Below are 13,237 nucleotides of genomic sequence, written 5' to 3'. Positions count from 1 at the left end.
CTTTTTACATTTATTGACATTTAATTTGTGATCTAATATATGGTCTATTCTGAAAAATAGACCCTGTGCACTAGAGTAGAATGTGTATGCTGTTAATTTTGTGTTTAATGTTCTGTATATACCTGTTAGGTATAGTTAGTTTCTTGTGTTGATTAAATCCTCTATTTGCTTCCTTAATTTTGGTCTGCTTGTTCTTTCCATTATTGAGAATGGATATTGAAATCTCCAACTATTATTGTACAGATGTCTATTTCTTTCTTCAGTTCTGTCAGTTTTGCTTTATAAATTTGGCTTATCTTTCAATACATGTGTAAATGTTTATAATTCTTATATCTTCTTGATGTATTGAATTTTTATTAATATAAAATGTCCTTTGTCTCTTGTAACATTTTTGCTTATAAAGCTATTTTGTCCAATATTAGTAGAGGCACCCCTGCTGTTTCTGGTTACTCTTTGGATGGGATTATTTTCATTCTTTTACTTTCAATCTATCTGTGTGTTTGAATGTAAAGTGTGTCTCTTATAGACTACATAAATTTGGATGATTTTTTTTTTTTTTTTTTTGTATTTTTCTGAAGCTGGAAATGGGGAGAGACAGTCAGACAGACTCCCGCATGCGCCCGACCGGGATCCACCCGGCACGCCCACCAGGGGCAATGCTCTGCCCACCAGGGGGCGATGCTCTGCCCCTCCGGGGCGTCGCTCTCCCGAGACCAGAGCCACTCTAGCGCCTGGGGCAGAGGCCAAGGAGCCATCCCCAGCGCCCGGGCCATCTTTGCTCCAATGGAGCCTTGGCTGCGGGAGGGGAAGAGAGAGACAGAGAGGAAGGAGGGGGGGGGGGTGGAGAAGCAAATGGGCGCTTCTCCTATGTGCCCTGGCCGGGAATCGAACCCGGGTCCCCTGCACGCCAGGCCGACACTCTACCGCTGAGCCAACCAGCCAGGGCCTGGATCATGTTTTTATCCATTCTGTTCACCTCTGTCTTTGGAAGAGTTTAATTCTTTTACATTTTAAAATTATTACTGATAGGGAGGGACTTTTAACACTTTATTTCTTCAGTTATTTCTGTAAATATTTGTAATTTTGTTTCTATCATGTGATATTTTATTTTGTTTTCTATATGCCGTATAGCTTATTTGTACCATATTTACTGCATTACTGTTTGCTTTTATGTATAGCTGATTTTTTTTATAGTGAAATGTTTAAATCCTTTGCTCACTTTCTTTTGTGTATATTTTATACCTGTTTTCTTTGTGGTTACCATGGGAATTACATTTAACTTAAAGTTACAACATTTTGAATTTATACCAGCTTAACTTCAATAACATGTAAAACTGTGTTCCCTTCTAGCTCTTTCCCCCACCCTTTCAGTTGCCTGTCCAATTGTTCCTGCACTATTTGTTGAAAACAAATTATCTTTATTCCATTGAATTGCTTTTGCACCTTTGTCAAAATTCATTTGAGCATGTTTGTGTAGGCCTATTTCTGGGTATTAAACTATATACTGCTGATCTGTGTATCTATGCTTTCTAATACCATACTGTTTTGATTATTGTAACTATCCATGAAAGCCTTGATATTGAGTAGGGTGGTTCACTAGCAATTTATTCTTTCTTTTTAAGACCATTTTAGTTTCTTTGGGGTTGTACGTTTCCATTTCAATTTTAGAATCAGCTGGTCTATTAATATAAAACATTTTGCTGGAATTGCAGTGAGCCTGCAAGTCAGTTTGAGGAAAATGAAGATCTTTACAATGTTGAGTCTTCCAATCCACGAACACATATGTCTCTCCATTTATTTAAATAATTTTTGATGACTTTCATCAATAGTTTTTAAGAACATAAAAGTGAAACTAAGAGACATTGATAAGAGTGTGGTGGTTACGGGGGGGAGGGGGGAATGGGAGAGGGAAAGGGGGAGGGGGAGGGGCACAAAGAAAACAAGATAGAAGGTGACAGAGGACAATCTGACTTTGGGTGATGGGTATGCAACATAATTGAACTTCCAGTTCTTATACTTAGTTTGTAAGTTTATACCTAAGTTTTAAATTTTCTTTGGGGTGATTTTAATGGTATTGTGTTTTTAATTTTATTCTCTATATGTTTATTATTAATATGTAGAAATGTGATTATTCCTTGTGCATTGGTTTAAAATTTTTTTATATAATAATTTTATTTCTTTTTTTTAATGGGGTGACATCAATAAATCAAGATACATACATTCAAAGATAACAAGTCCAGGTTATCTTTTTTTAAAATTTATTTTGTACTATGTGTGGGGTTTTATTATTATTATTTTTTTTTATTTATTTATTCATTTTAGAGAGGAGAGGGAGAGACAGAGAGAGAGAAGTGGGGGAGGAGCTGAAAGCATCAACTCCCATATGTGCCTTGACCAGGTAAGCCCAGGGTTTTGAACTGGCGACCTCAGCATTTCCAGGTCAACGCTTTATCCACTGCGCCACCACAGGTCAGGCTAGTCCAGGTTATCTTGTCGTTCAATTATGTTGCATACCCATCACCCAAAGTCAGATTGTCCTCTGTCACCTTCTATCTTGTTTTCTTTGTGCCCCTCCCCCTCCCCCTTTCCCTCTCCCATTCCCCCCTCCCCCCCGTAACCACCACACTCTTATCAATGTCTCTTAGTTTCACTTTTATGTCCCAACTACGTATGGAATAATGCAGTTCCTGGTTTTTTCTGATTTACTTATTTCACTTCGTATCATGTTATCAAGATCCCACCATTTTGCTGTAAATGTTCCGATGTCATCATTTCTTATGGCTGAGTAGTATTCCATAGTGTATATGTGCCACATCTTCTTTATCCAGTCATCTATTGATGGGCTTTTTGGTTGTTTCCATGTCCTGGCCACTGTGAACAATGCTGCAATAAACATGGGGCTGCATGTGTCTTTACATATCAATGTTTCTGAGATTTTGGGGTATATACCCAGTAGAGGGATTGCTGGGTCATAAGGTAGTTCTATTTTCAGTTTTTTGAGGAACCACCATACTTTCTTCCATAATGGTTGTACTACTTTACATTCCCACCAACAGTGTATGAGGGTTCCTTTTTCTCCACAGCCTCTCCAACATTTGCTATTACCTGTCTTGCTAATAATAGCTAATCGAACAGGTGTGAGGTGGTATCTCATTGCAGTTTTGATTTCCATTTCTCTAATAGCTAAAGAAGATGAGTATCTTTTCATATATCTGTTGGCCATTTGTATTTCTTCCTGGGAGAAGTGTCTGTTCATGTCCTCTTCCCATTTTTTTATTGGATTGTTTGTTTGTTTGTTGTTGAGTTTTATGAGTTCTTTGTATTTTTTGGATATTAGGCCCTTATCTGAGCTGTTGTTTGAAAATATCATTTCCCATTTAGTTGGCTTTCTGTTTATTTTGTTATCAGTTTCTCTTGCTGAGCAAAAACTTCTTAGTCTGATGTAGTCCCATTCATTAATTTTTGCCTTCACTTCTCTTGCCTGTGGAGTCAAATTCATAAAATGCTCTTTAAAACCCAGGTCCATGAGGTGAGTACCTATGTCTTCTTCTATGTACTTAATTGTTTCAGGTCTTATGTTTAGATCTTTGATCCATTTTGAGTTAATTTTAGTACAGGGGGACAAACTGTAGTCTAGTTTCATTCTTTTGCATGTGGCTTTCCAGTTTTCCCAGCACCATTTATTGAAGAGGCTTTCTTTTCTCCATTGTGTGTTGTTGGCCCCTTTATCAAAAATTATTTGACTATATATATGTGGTTTTATTTCTGGGTTTTCTATCCTGTTCCATTGGTCTGAGTGTCTATTTTTCTGCCAATACCATGCTGTTTTGATTGTCGTGGCCCTATAATATAGTTTGAAGTCAGGTATTGTAATGCCCCCAGCTTCATTCTTTTTCTTTAGGATTGCTTTGGCTATTTGGGTTTTTTTATAGTTCCATATAAATCTGATGATTTTTTGCTCTATTTCTTTAAAAAATGTCATTGGAAGTTTGATGGGAATTGCATTAAATTTGTATATTGCTTTGGGTAATATAGCCATCTTGATTATATTTATTCTTCCTAGCCAAGAACAAGGTATATTCTTCCATCTCATTTTATCTTTTTCAATTTCCCTTAACAATGGATTATAGTTTTCATTATATAAGTCCTTTACATTCTTTGTTATGTTTATTCCTAAGTATTTTATTTTTTTTTGTTGCAATCGTGAAGGGGATTATTCTTTTGAGTTCGTTCTCAAATGTTTCATTGTTGGCATATAGAAAGGCTATGGACTTTTGTATGTTAATTTTGTATCCTGCGACCTTACTGTATTGGCTTATTGTTTCTAGTAGTCTTTTTGTGGATTCTTTGGGGTTTTTGATGTATAGGATCATATCATCTGCAAAAAGTGATACCTTTACTTCTTCTTTTCCGATATGGATGCCTTTTATTTCTTTGTCTTGTCTGATTGCTCTGGCTAGAACCTCTAGTACCACATTAAATAAGAGTGGAGAGAGTGGACAACCCTGTCTTGTTCCTGATTTAAGGGGGAAAGCCTTCAGTTTTGTGCCATTTAATATGATATTAGCTGATGGTTTATCATATATGGCCTTTATCAGGTTGAGATATTTTCCTTCTATACCCATTTTGTTGAGAGTCTTAAACATAAAATTGTGTTGTATTTTATTGAAAGCCTTTTCTGCGTCTATTGATAAGATCATGTGGTTTTTGTTCTTTGTTTTGTTGATATGGTGTATTACGTTAACCGTTTTACGTATGTTGAGCCATCCTTGAGATTCTGGGATGAATCCCACTTGATCATGATGTATTATTTTTTTAATATGTTGTTGTATTCGATTTGCTAGTATTTTGTTTAGTATTTTAGCATCTGTATTCATTAAAGATATTGGTCTGTAGTTTTCTTTTTTAGTGCCATCCTTGCCTGGTTTTGGTATGAGGGTTATGTTGGCCTCATAAAATGTGTTTGGAAGTATTGCTTCTTCTTCAATTTTTTGGAAGACTTTGAGTAGAATAGGAACCAAGTCTTCTTTGAATGTTTGATAAAATTCGCTGGTATAGCCATCAGGGCCTGGACTTTTATTTTTGGGGAGGTTTTTAATGGTTTTTTCTATTTCTTCTCTACTAATAGGTCTGTTTAGGCTTTCTGCTTCTTCTTGCCTCAGTCTAGGAAGGTTGTAATGTTCTAGGAATTTATCCATTTCTTCTAGGTTGTTGAATTTAGTGGCATAAAGTTTTTCATGGTATTCTACAATAATTCTTTGTATATCTACGGTGTCTGTGGTGATTTCTCCTCTTTCATTTTGGATTTTGCTTATATGAGTTCTTTTTCTTTTTTCCTTGGAAAGTCTTGCCAAGGGTTTGTCAATTTTGTTGATCTTTTCAAAGAACCAGCTCCTTGTTCTATTAATTTTTTCTATAGTTTTTCTGTTCTCTATTTCATTTATTTCTGCTCTGATTTTTATTATCTCCTTTCTCTGGCTGGTTTTGGGTTTTCTTTGTTCTTCTTTTTCTAGTTCCTTAAGGTGTGAAGTTATGTGGTTCACTTGGGCTCTCTCTTGTTTGTTCATATATGTCTGAAGTGATATGAACTTCCCTCTTATCACTGCTTTTGCTGCATCCCATAGATTCTGATATGTCGTATTGTTATTTTCATTAGTCTGTATATATCTTTTGATCTCTGCACTTATTTCTTCTTTGATCCATTCATTTTTTTAAAAGTATGTTGTTTAGTTTCCACATTTTTGTGGGATTTTTTTCCTCCTTTTTGCAGTTGAATTCTAGTTTCAAGGCTTTATGATCAGAAAATATGCTTGGTACAACTTCGATTTTTCTGAATTTGCTGATGTTGTTTTTGTGGCCCAACATATGGTCAATTCTTGAGAATGATCCATGTACACTGGAGAAAAATGTATACTCAATCACTTTGGGATGAAATGTCCTGTAGATGTCTATCATATCCAGGTGCTCTAGTGTTTTGTTTAAGGCCACTATGTCTTTGTTGATTCTCTGTTTGGATGACCAATCTAGAGCCATCAGTGGTGTATTGAGGTCTCCAAGTATGATTGTATTTTTGTCAGTTTTTGTTTTAAGGTCAATAAGTAGCTGTCTTATATATTTTGGTGCTCCTTGGTTTGGTGCATATATATTAAGAATTGTTATGTCTTCTTGATTCAGTGTCCTCTTAGCCATTATGAAATGGCCATTTTTGTCTCTGAGTACTTTTCCTGTCTTGTAGTCAGCATTATCCGATATGAGTATTGCTACACCTGCTTTTTTTGGATGTTATTTGCTTGGAGTATTGTTTTCCAGCCTTTCACTTTGAATTTGTTTTTATCCTTGTTACTTAGATGAGTTTCCTGTAGGCAGCATACAGTTGGATTTTCTTCTTTAATCCATTCTGCTACTCTGCTACTTTTTATTGGTGAGTTTAATCCGTTTACATTTAGTGTAATTATTGACACTTGTGAGTTCCCTATTGCCATTTTATATCTTGCTTTCTGTTAGTTTTGTGTCTTGTTTGATCCTTCTCTTTCGTTTTTCTATATTTTGTTTTTATTTGGTTGTATTCCATACATCTTTCCTCTGTTGCTATCTTTTTTATCTCATGTGCTTCTGTGGTGGTTTTTTCAATGGTGGTTACCTTTGAGTAATGAAAAGGGTCCCTACCCTGTTCATTGTAGTGAACTATTTTGTGAGTACTTTTGCACTCCATCATCCTTTGCTACTGTTAATCTCCATCTTCTCCCCCCACCCTTTCTTTTTGTTGTTGTCACAGTTTAAATTTGGTTTTATTGTGTTCTTCTTGGAGCTTTTACTTGTGGCTGTTTTTTTTTTGTTCTTTGTATCTGATTGGAGAACCCCTTTAGTAATTCCTAGAGTGGGGGTTTTCTGATGATAAATTCCCTCATCTTTTCTGTATCTGTGAATGTTTTTATTTCTCCTTCATATTTGAAGGATAGCTTTGATGGGTATAGTATTCGTGGCTGAAAGTTCCTCTCTTTCAGGACTTTAAATATTGGGGTCCACTCTCTTCTAGCTTGTAGAGTTTCTGCTGAGAAATCTGATGATAATCTAATGGGCCTTCCTTTATATGTTGTATTCTTCTTTTCCCTGGCTGCCTTGAGAATTTTTTCTTTGCTGTTGGTTTGTGTCAATTTCATTATGATATGCCTTGGAGTAGGTTTGTTGGGGTTAAGAAAACTCGGAGTTCTGTTTGCTTCTTGAACTTGAGGCTTTAGTTCTTTCCACAGGCTTGGGAAGTTCTCATCTATTATTTGTTTGAGTATGTTCTCCATTCCATTTTCTCTCTTCTCCCTCTGATATACCTATTATTCTTATGTTATTCTTTTTGATGGAGTCAGATAATTCTTGTAGGGCTATCTCATTTTTTTTAATTTTTGAGTCTCTTTCTTCTTCTCTCTGTTGTGCCTCAAGTTGCTTGTCTTCTATTTCACTAATCCTCTCTTCTATCTGACCTGTTCTATTAGCTAAGCTTGTTACTTCGTTTTTCAGCTCGTGAATTGAGTTTTTCATCTTTGTTTGATTTGTTTTTATAGTTTCAATTTCCTTGGACATATATTCTTTGTGTTCATTGAGTTGTTTTCTGAGCTCCCTAAATTGCCTTTCTGTGTTTTCTTGTATATCTCGGAGGATTTTTAGGATTTCTATCTTGAATTCTCTGTCATTTAGCTCCAAGGTTTCCAATATATTAAATTTTTTCTCCATATATTTTTCCTCATCTAGCTGTGTTACCTCTCTTTCTTTTGTATCCATGATATTCGATTTTCTCTTCCTTAATGGCATCTGAGGGTGGTTTTGTTGATAGTATTAATAAAGAATAAAAAGTTAAAAAAATAAAAAATTGAAAAGAGTTGTTTTTTTTAAAAAAATTAATAATGAAATAAAGAAAAAAATAAAATAAAAATTAAAAAAAAGGAAATTATTCCCCCCCTCCTTTTTTCCTCTCCTCTCCTCTCCCCTCTTTCTTGAGAAAATCTTGTGGTGAACTGTGAATTATAACAAAGAATGCCTGTAATGGAGGGCCTGAATTGGGGAAAAGTAATAAAGGGGCAAAAAAAAAAAAAGAAAAAAAGAAAAGAAAAAAGAAGGGGGTATGGACCCACAAAAAGCAAATAAGGAAAAAATTTGGGTCAAGAATAAAATGATTTGCTTTTAGGTGTTGGTTGACTAAGAGTTACGATGAGAGGAATAAGAGGAAAACAGAAAAATGGGGGGACAAATTAAAAAATTACTATTGTATTTAGTGGAACAAGAACTAGATAAAATGGAGAGCCAGGGATGGGAGCACTGCTAGTGAGTTAAAAAGGTGAAGTAAAACCCCCCCCAAATGCCACAAACATAAGTTTGAGTCCCAGATAAGATAATTTGTTTGTTATTGAGGTTTGAATGAGAGGAGATGTAAAGGAGAAAGGAAGAAACTAATATAGAGGGAGAAAAGAAAGAGAGAGAGAGAAAAAAAGAGGGAACCACTAAAAAAAGAAAAAAGAAAAAAGAGGAGAGAGAGAGAGAGAGAGAGTTAAGGGTTTTGGAGTGCAACCCTCATAGAGAGAAAGGAAGAGGAGAGAAAAGATAATGGGAGATGTAACACTTATGGGTAGTGTAGTTCAAGGAGAGGAGAGAGTAAGAATGGCAGAGAGTTAATCGGCCAAATTGGAGGAGGAAAAAAAAAAAGTATCAAGAATGAAGATAAGAGAAACAAACGAACAAATATAATAAAATGGGATAGGTTATAAAGTCTGCAGATTATTCTTGATTTTGAGAGGTTATCTTCTTGCTTTTTCTTTTCTCTCCCTCTTCCTGGTCGGTGACTCTGTACCCCGGGTTTTGCCCCTTTGGCACGCTCAGGTAGAGGTTTGCAGTTGATAAGACTCTATGGCGATGTCATGTATTGTGCTTTAGTCTCATTGGCAGTCAAGGCTCATTAGCATTTATAGGCTCCGCCAGTGAGAGAGTCCGTGTTCCTGGAGCCTTTCTCCTAGTCTTTCCTTCCTCAATTAGTAGCCTGATAATCCAGCTATGGGGTTGCTGCTGCCTCTGCCTGGATAGTAAGAGGCTCAAAGAGCTGGCAACTCCCCACTCTATTTCCACTCAGCACAGGGCTCTGGGTAAGGCTCAGTCAGTCAGAGCTGCTAGCATAATCAGGCGGGGTTTCCGCCCACTCAAAGACCTCTGGCTCTGCCACTCTGTCCGGTAACACAGGCGGGCGCCCACTTCCGGGGCGCTTGGAGGAAACTCTCGCTCACTATCTGCGCGCGTAGACCAGGAGATCGGGTAAAATGGCTGCCCCGCTTGTCTTTCTTTGTTTGGGTTTGGCACGAGTGTTAGCTTATATTGCCCTGGTTGCCACAGGATCAGTTTTTCCTTGGCTTGGATCTCCGTGCCACAGCCTGGTTCGGCTGTTTGTGCCGTGGCCTGGATCTATTCACCCCCTTTGCCCGCCTCAGTTTCTATATTCATGGATCCCAGAGAAAGCCGCCCTGTTTAGGTTAGTGAGGAAGGTGGAGCATTTCTTACTCCCTATTTCCTTCGGGGTTTGGTTATATATTTAGCCAATTTTTCGGTCGACCATACCTTCTGGTGTATTGCGAAACATCTGGAGGCTCCAAGGATAGGTTTTTCTGTTTCTGGTTGAAGATCTTGTTGAGTTTTGGGGGAGATTTATCGGTATCGCTTCCTACCCCGCCATTACTCTGACGTCCGCTCTCGGTTTAAAATTTTTTTTAAGTAGCTTTTTATTACTGTTTTCTTATTTTGATTTTTAATTTATCTTCTGGTAATCAGTAGAATTGTCTTAGAGACATATTGGGTAACTACCTATAATTGAACACATTCCTGCAAAGGTAGTATTATTACTTTTATCTTAGTTTATATGCTGAGTGTCAGAACTTGCCTTACCAGTATATGATAGAGCAGGGACTGAACCACAGATTTGTACAGAGCTTTTTCCAATATGCTATTCCAACTCAATTTTCAAAAAAAAACTTTTGAAGGCACTTACAAGGTGTATTTTCTGAGAAATTTAATCCTTGAAAATGACAACTTGAATTACTAAGTATTTCTCTACTTATCTTCTTCCTGTCTCTCTAAACAGTACAGAAGTATCTACTGACATTTAGTACATTGGAAAAAGTTTGGTTGCATATCCCTTACTCAGTGCTTGTGAAAATTCTTTATATTTGAAATTTAAATTTTCACCAGATTGATAATTATTTTTTTATTCCTTCAATTACTACAGTGTGTTCGTAAAGTCATGGTGCACTTTTGACTGGTCACAGGAAAACAACAGAAGATGATAGAAATGTGAAATCTTCACCAAATAAAAGGAAAACTCTCTCAGTTTCATTCCTATTCAGTGCAGTTCGATGTGGGCTCACGCACAGATTTTTTAGGGCTCTTTAGGTAGCTATCCTGTATAGCGTCTACAGACTCGTCACTGATTGATGGCCTACCAGAATGGGGTTTCTCCACTAAACTGCCAGTTTCCTTCAACTGCTTATCCCAACGAGTAATGTTATTCCTCTGTGGTGTTGCTTCATTATAAACATGCCAATATTCACGTTGCACTTTGGTCATGGATTCGAATTTAGCGAGCCACAGAAGACACTGAACTTTCCTCTGTACCGTCCACATCTCGACTGGCATGGCCGTGGGCTGCTCTGCTGTATACATGGTGTTACGTCATCATCTGTGCATGCGCACATGCTGCCACATTATCCTACAGAAACTGGGAGGGTTTCCCTTTTATTTGGTGCAGATTTCACATTTCTATCATCTTTTGTTGCTTTCCTGTGACCGTTAAAAAAGTGCACCATGAATTTACGGACACACTGTATTTAAGAAGGCAGGTATCACGCTGGGTACAGAGTATACAAGGATAAATAAGACACTGTCTCCGCCTTTAATGTGCTTAATTTTTTTTTTAACTTTTTTTAATTTTTTAAATTTTATTTATTCATTTTAGGAAGGAGAGAGAGAGAGAGAGAGAGAGAGAGAGAGAGAGAGAGAAACAGAGAGAAGGGGGTGAGCAGGAAGCATCAACTCCCATATGTGCCTTGACCAGGCAAGCCCAGGGTTTTGAACCGTCGACCTCAGCATTTTCAGGTCGACACTTTATCCACTGCGCCACCACAGGTCAGGCTTAATTTGCTTACATTCAAGCAAAGAAGACCAATAAGAAAGCAGATAGTGTGTTGTCAAGTGCTTTGATGGAAGTAAGTATAGCTGCTACCCAATTTTGTGCTGGAGTTTGTTCATACTAGCTTGTGGGAGCTAAGTATTAAAACTCAGAAACTCTGAAAAACTGTTTTACCAGTGATAGCTTGAAACTGGCCATGGTCAGAGTATTTACACCATGGACATTAGCAAGTACTACAAATAAGGTTTTCCTTTCCTTCCCTTCCCTTCCCTTCCCTTCCCTTCCCTTCCCTTCCCTTCCCTTCCCTTTCCCTTCCCTTTCCCTTCCCTTTCCCTTCCCTTTCCCTTTCCTTTCCCTTTCCTTTCCCTTTCCTTTCCTTCTCCCTCCTTTTCCCTCTCTCCCTCTCCCCTTTTTCCTTCTCTCTCTCTCTCTCTCTCCATTTTTTTCCCCTTAGCACATCCAGTTTACTAACATACCACTATCAGTACAGGAGCTATGAAATCCAGTCCTTTATCTCATTGCAACAGGAGCCCATTCTGCATGCCATATTATAAGTTGTTTCAGGACCAGCTGCTTCTGGTGATTTAAGCCAGTGATTTTCAACCTTTTCTGAGCCGCAGCACAATTTTTACATTTACAAAATCCTGGGGCACACCACCTACCAAAATGACACAAAATGACACTCTAACACAGTACATATTATACATAGTTAATAATATAGTTTCTAAATGTATTTATACTCACTTAGTGTGAAACCTGGGCCTGTTTCGATGAACACAAAAGGGATATCCTGGCAGGAATGGTAGAAAGACACACACGAAGTTCTTCCTCAACAGTTCTCAGTCTCTCTCTGTTTTTAGTTTTTATCGCAGTCAAGCTTGAGAAGCTCAGCTCACATAGGTATGTGGTTGAAAATGGGAGCAATGTCAAAATAGCTTTGTTGGCCAGAATGGGGAACTCCTTGGCAACAGATAACCAAAAACTGTCCAAAGGAAGATCAGCAAACTTTAGCTTTAAAGTTAGATAACATTGTGATGCATTGTATATCACCCTCTGCAGGGGCCTCTTTTAAAAAGAAAAAGGTCAAATATCTATATACACCATCAGGATAGACATAACCAGCTGAGGCTGAGGCTTCACCTAGTGGTAGCAACATTTACCTCCAGTCCTGACCAGGATTAGAAATCGGGACCATGGGGAGGAGTATCAGCTTCAACTACTCGCCGCGGCCACACAATAACAAGTGCGCGGCAGCCCGAGCAGGGACCTTCCTGGGTGTGGATGAGAGGTGGCCTACTATTGGTTCATCGCTAGTGGTTGGGATGAATCCTAGAAGGTGATTGGTCAGTGAGTATTCCCCGTGCCTCCACTCTTCCTGTCGCTGATAGCTGGAGGGATTGTGAGGGGAATGTTTATGCTCGGATGGAGGTGGCTGGCAACAGGCCAGATAAATAGCCTCTGTGGGCCGTATCTGGCACGCAGGCCGTAGTTTGGGGACCCATGTTTAATTTCCCCATGGCACACCTGACCGTGTCTCATGGCACACTAGTGTGCCGCGGCACACTGGTTGAAAAACACTGATTTAAGCAACCACCTTTCATAAATATGGTGGCTGTTCCCTTTTTAGATGATGAGAGTGAGATTAAGTCTAAATCCCCTATGGGTTCTGTTTTTATTCCAGAGATTATAAAGTGGCTAACATCACCATCAACTTATACCTCGTCAATGAGCCTTGGCTCTTCTCACTGGCCTGGTGCTCCAAGATTCACTCAGTGACCACAGACAACATTCAGCTCCTGAGACAGATAAATCACCCTTACTACTTCATGGTGAGCTGACTGTTCAGACTGTCCTTCCAAGTCTGTATAATAGGAGTTTGTGTTCTCTACCCCACCTGCACATTGCCCACTGTGCAGTCCCCTGGGGCGCTACTTAAGAGCAACGATTTCTATTATATTGGAGATGAAGCATTCTCCCTTTTCTCAGCCACATTCTTCTGTGATTTTCAAGGAGAAATTAATAATTTTCTAATAGCTGCTATTTATTGAATCCTTACAGTGTTCTTTCATGCATTCTGGAATT

At 38.2% G+C, this 13,237-nt stretch overlaps 1 protein-coding gene across 1 annotated transcript in view; it reads left to right on the top strand.

Moving 5' to 3' along the window:
- LOC136389687 (glycerophosphodiester phosphodiesterase domain-containing protein 4-like) overlaps positions 1 to 13,237 on the top strand; it is a 146,364-nt gene that overhangs the window by 119,275 nt on the left and 13,852 nt on the right. The window contains exon 14 of the mRNA XM_066361496.1: positions 12,837 to 12,984. Coding sequence (XP_066217593.1) covers positions 12,837 to 12,984 — 148 coding nt within the window. The remainder of the gene's footprint in view (positions 1 to 12,836; positions 12,985 to 13,237) is intronic.

The sequence above is a fragment of the Saccopteryx leptura genome, chromosome 1, assembly GCF_036850995.1.
Source record: "Saccopteryx leptura isolate mSacLep1 chromosome 1, mSacLep1_pri_phased_curated, whole genome shotgun sequence".
Lineage (NCBI taxonomy): Eukaryota > Metazoa > Chordata > Mammalia > Chiroptera > Emballonuridae > Saccopteryx > Saccopteryx leptura.
The sequence above is the reverse complement of the archived record's forward strand: the minus strand, read 5'-3'. Positions and strand labels throughout refer to the sequence as shown.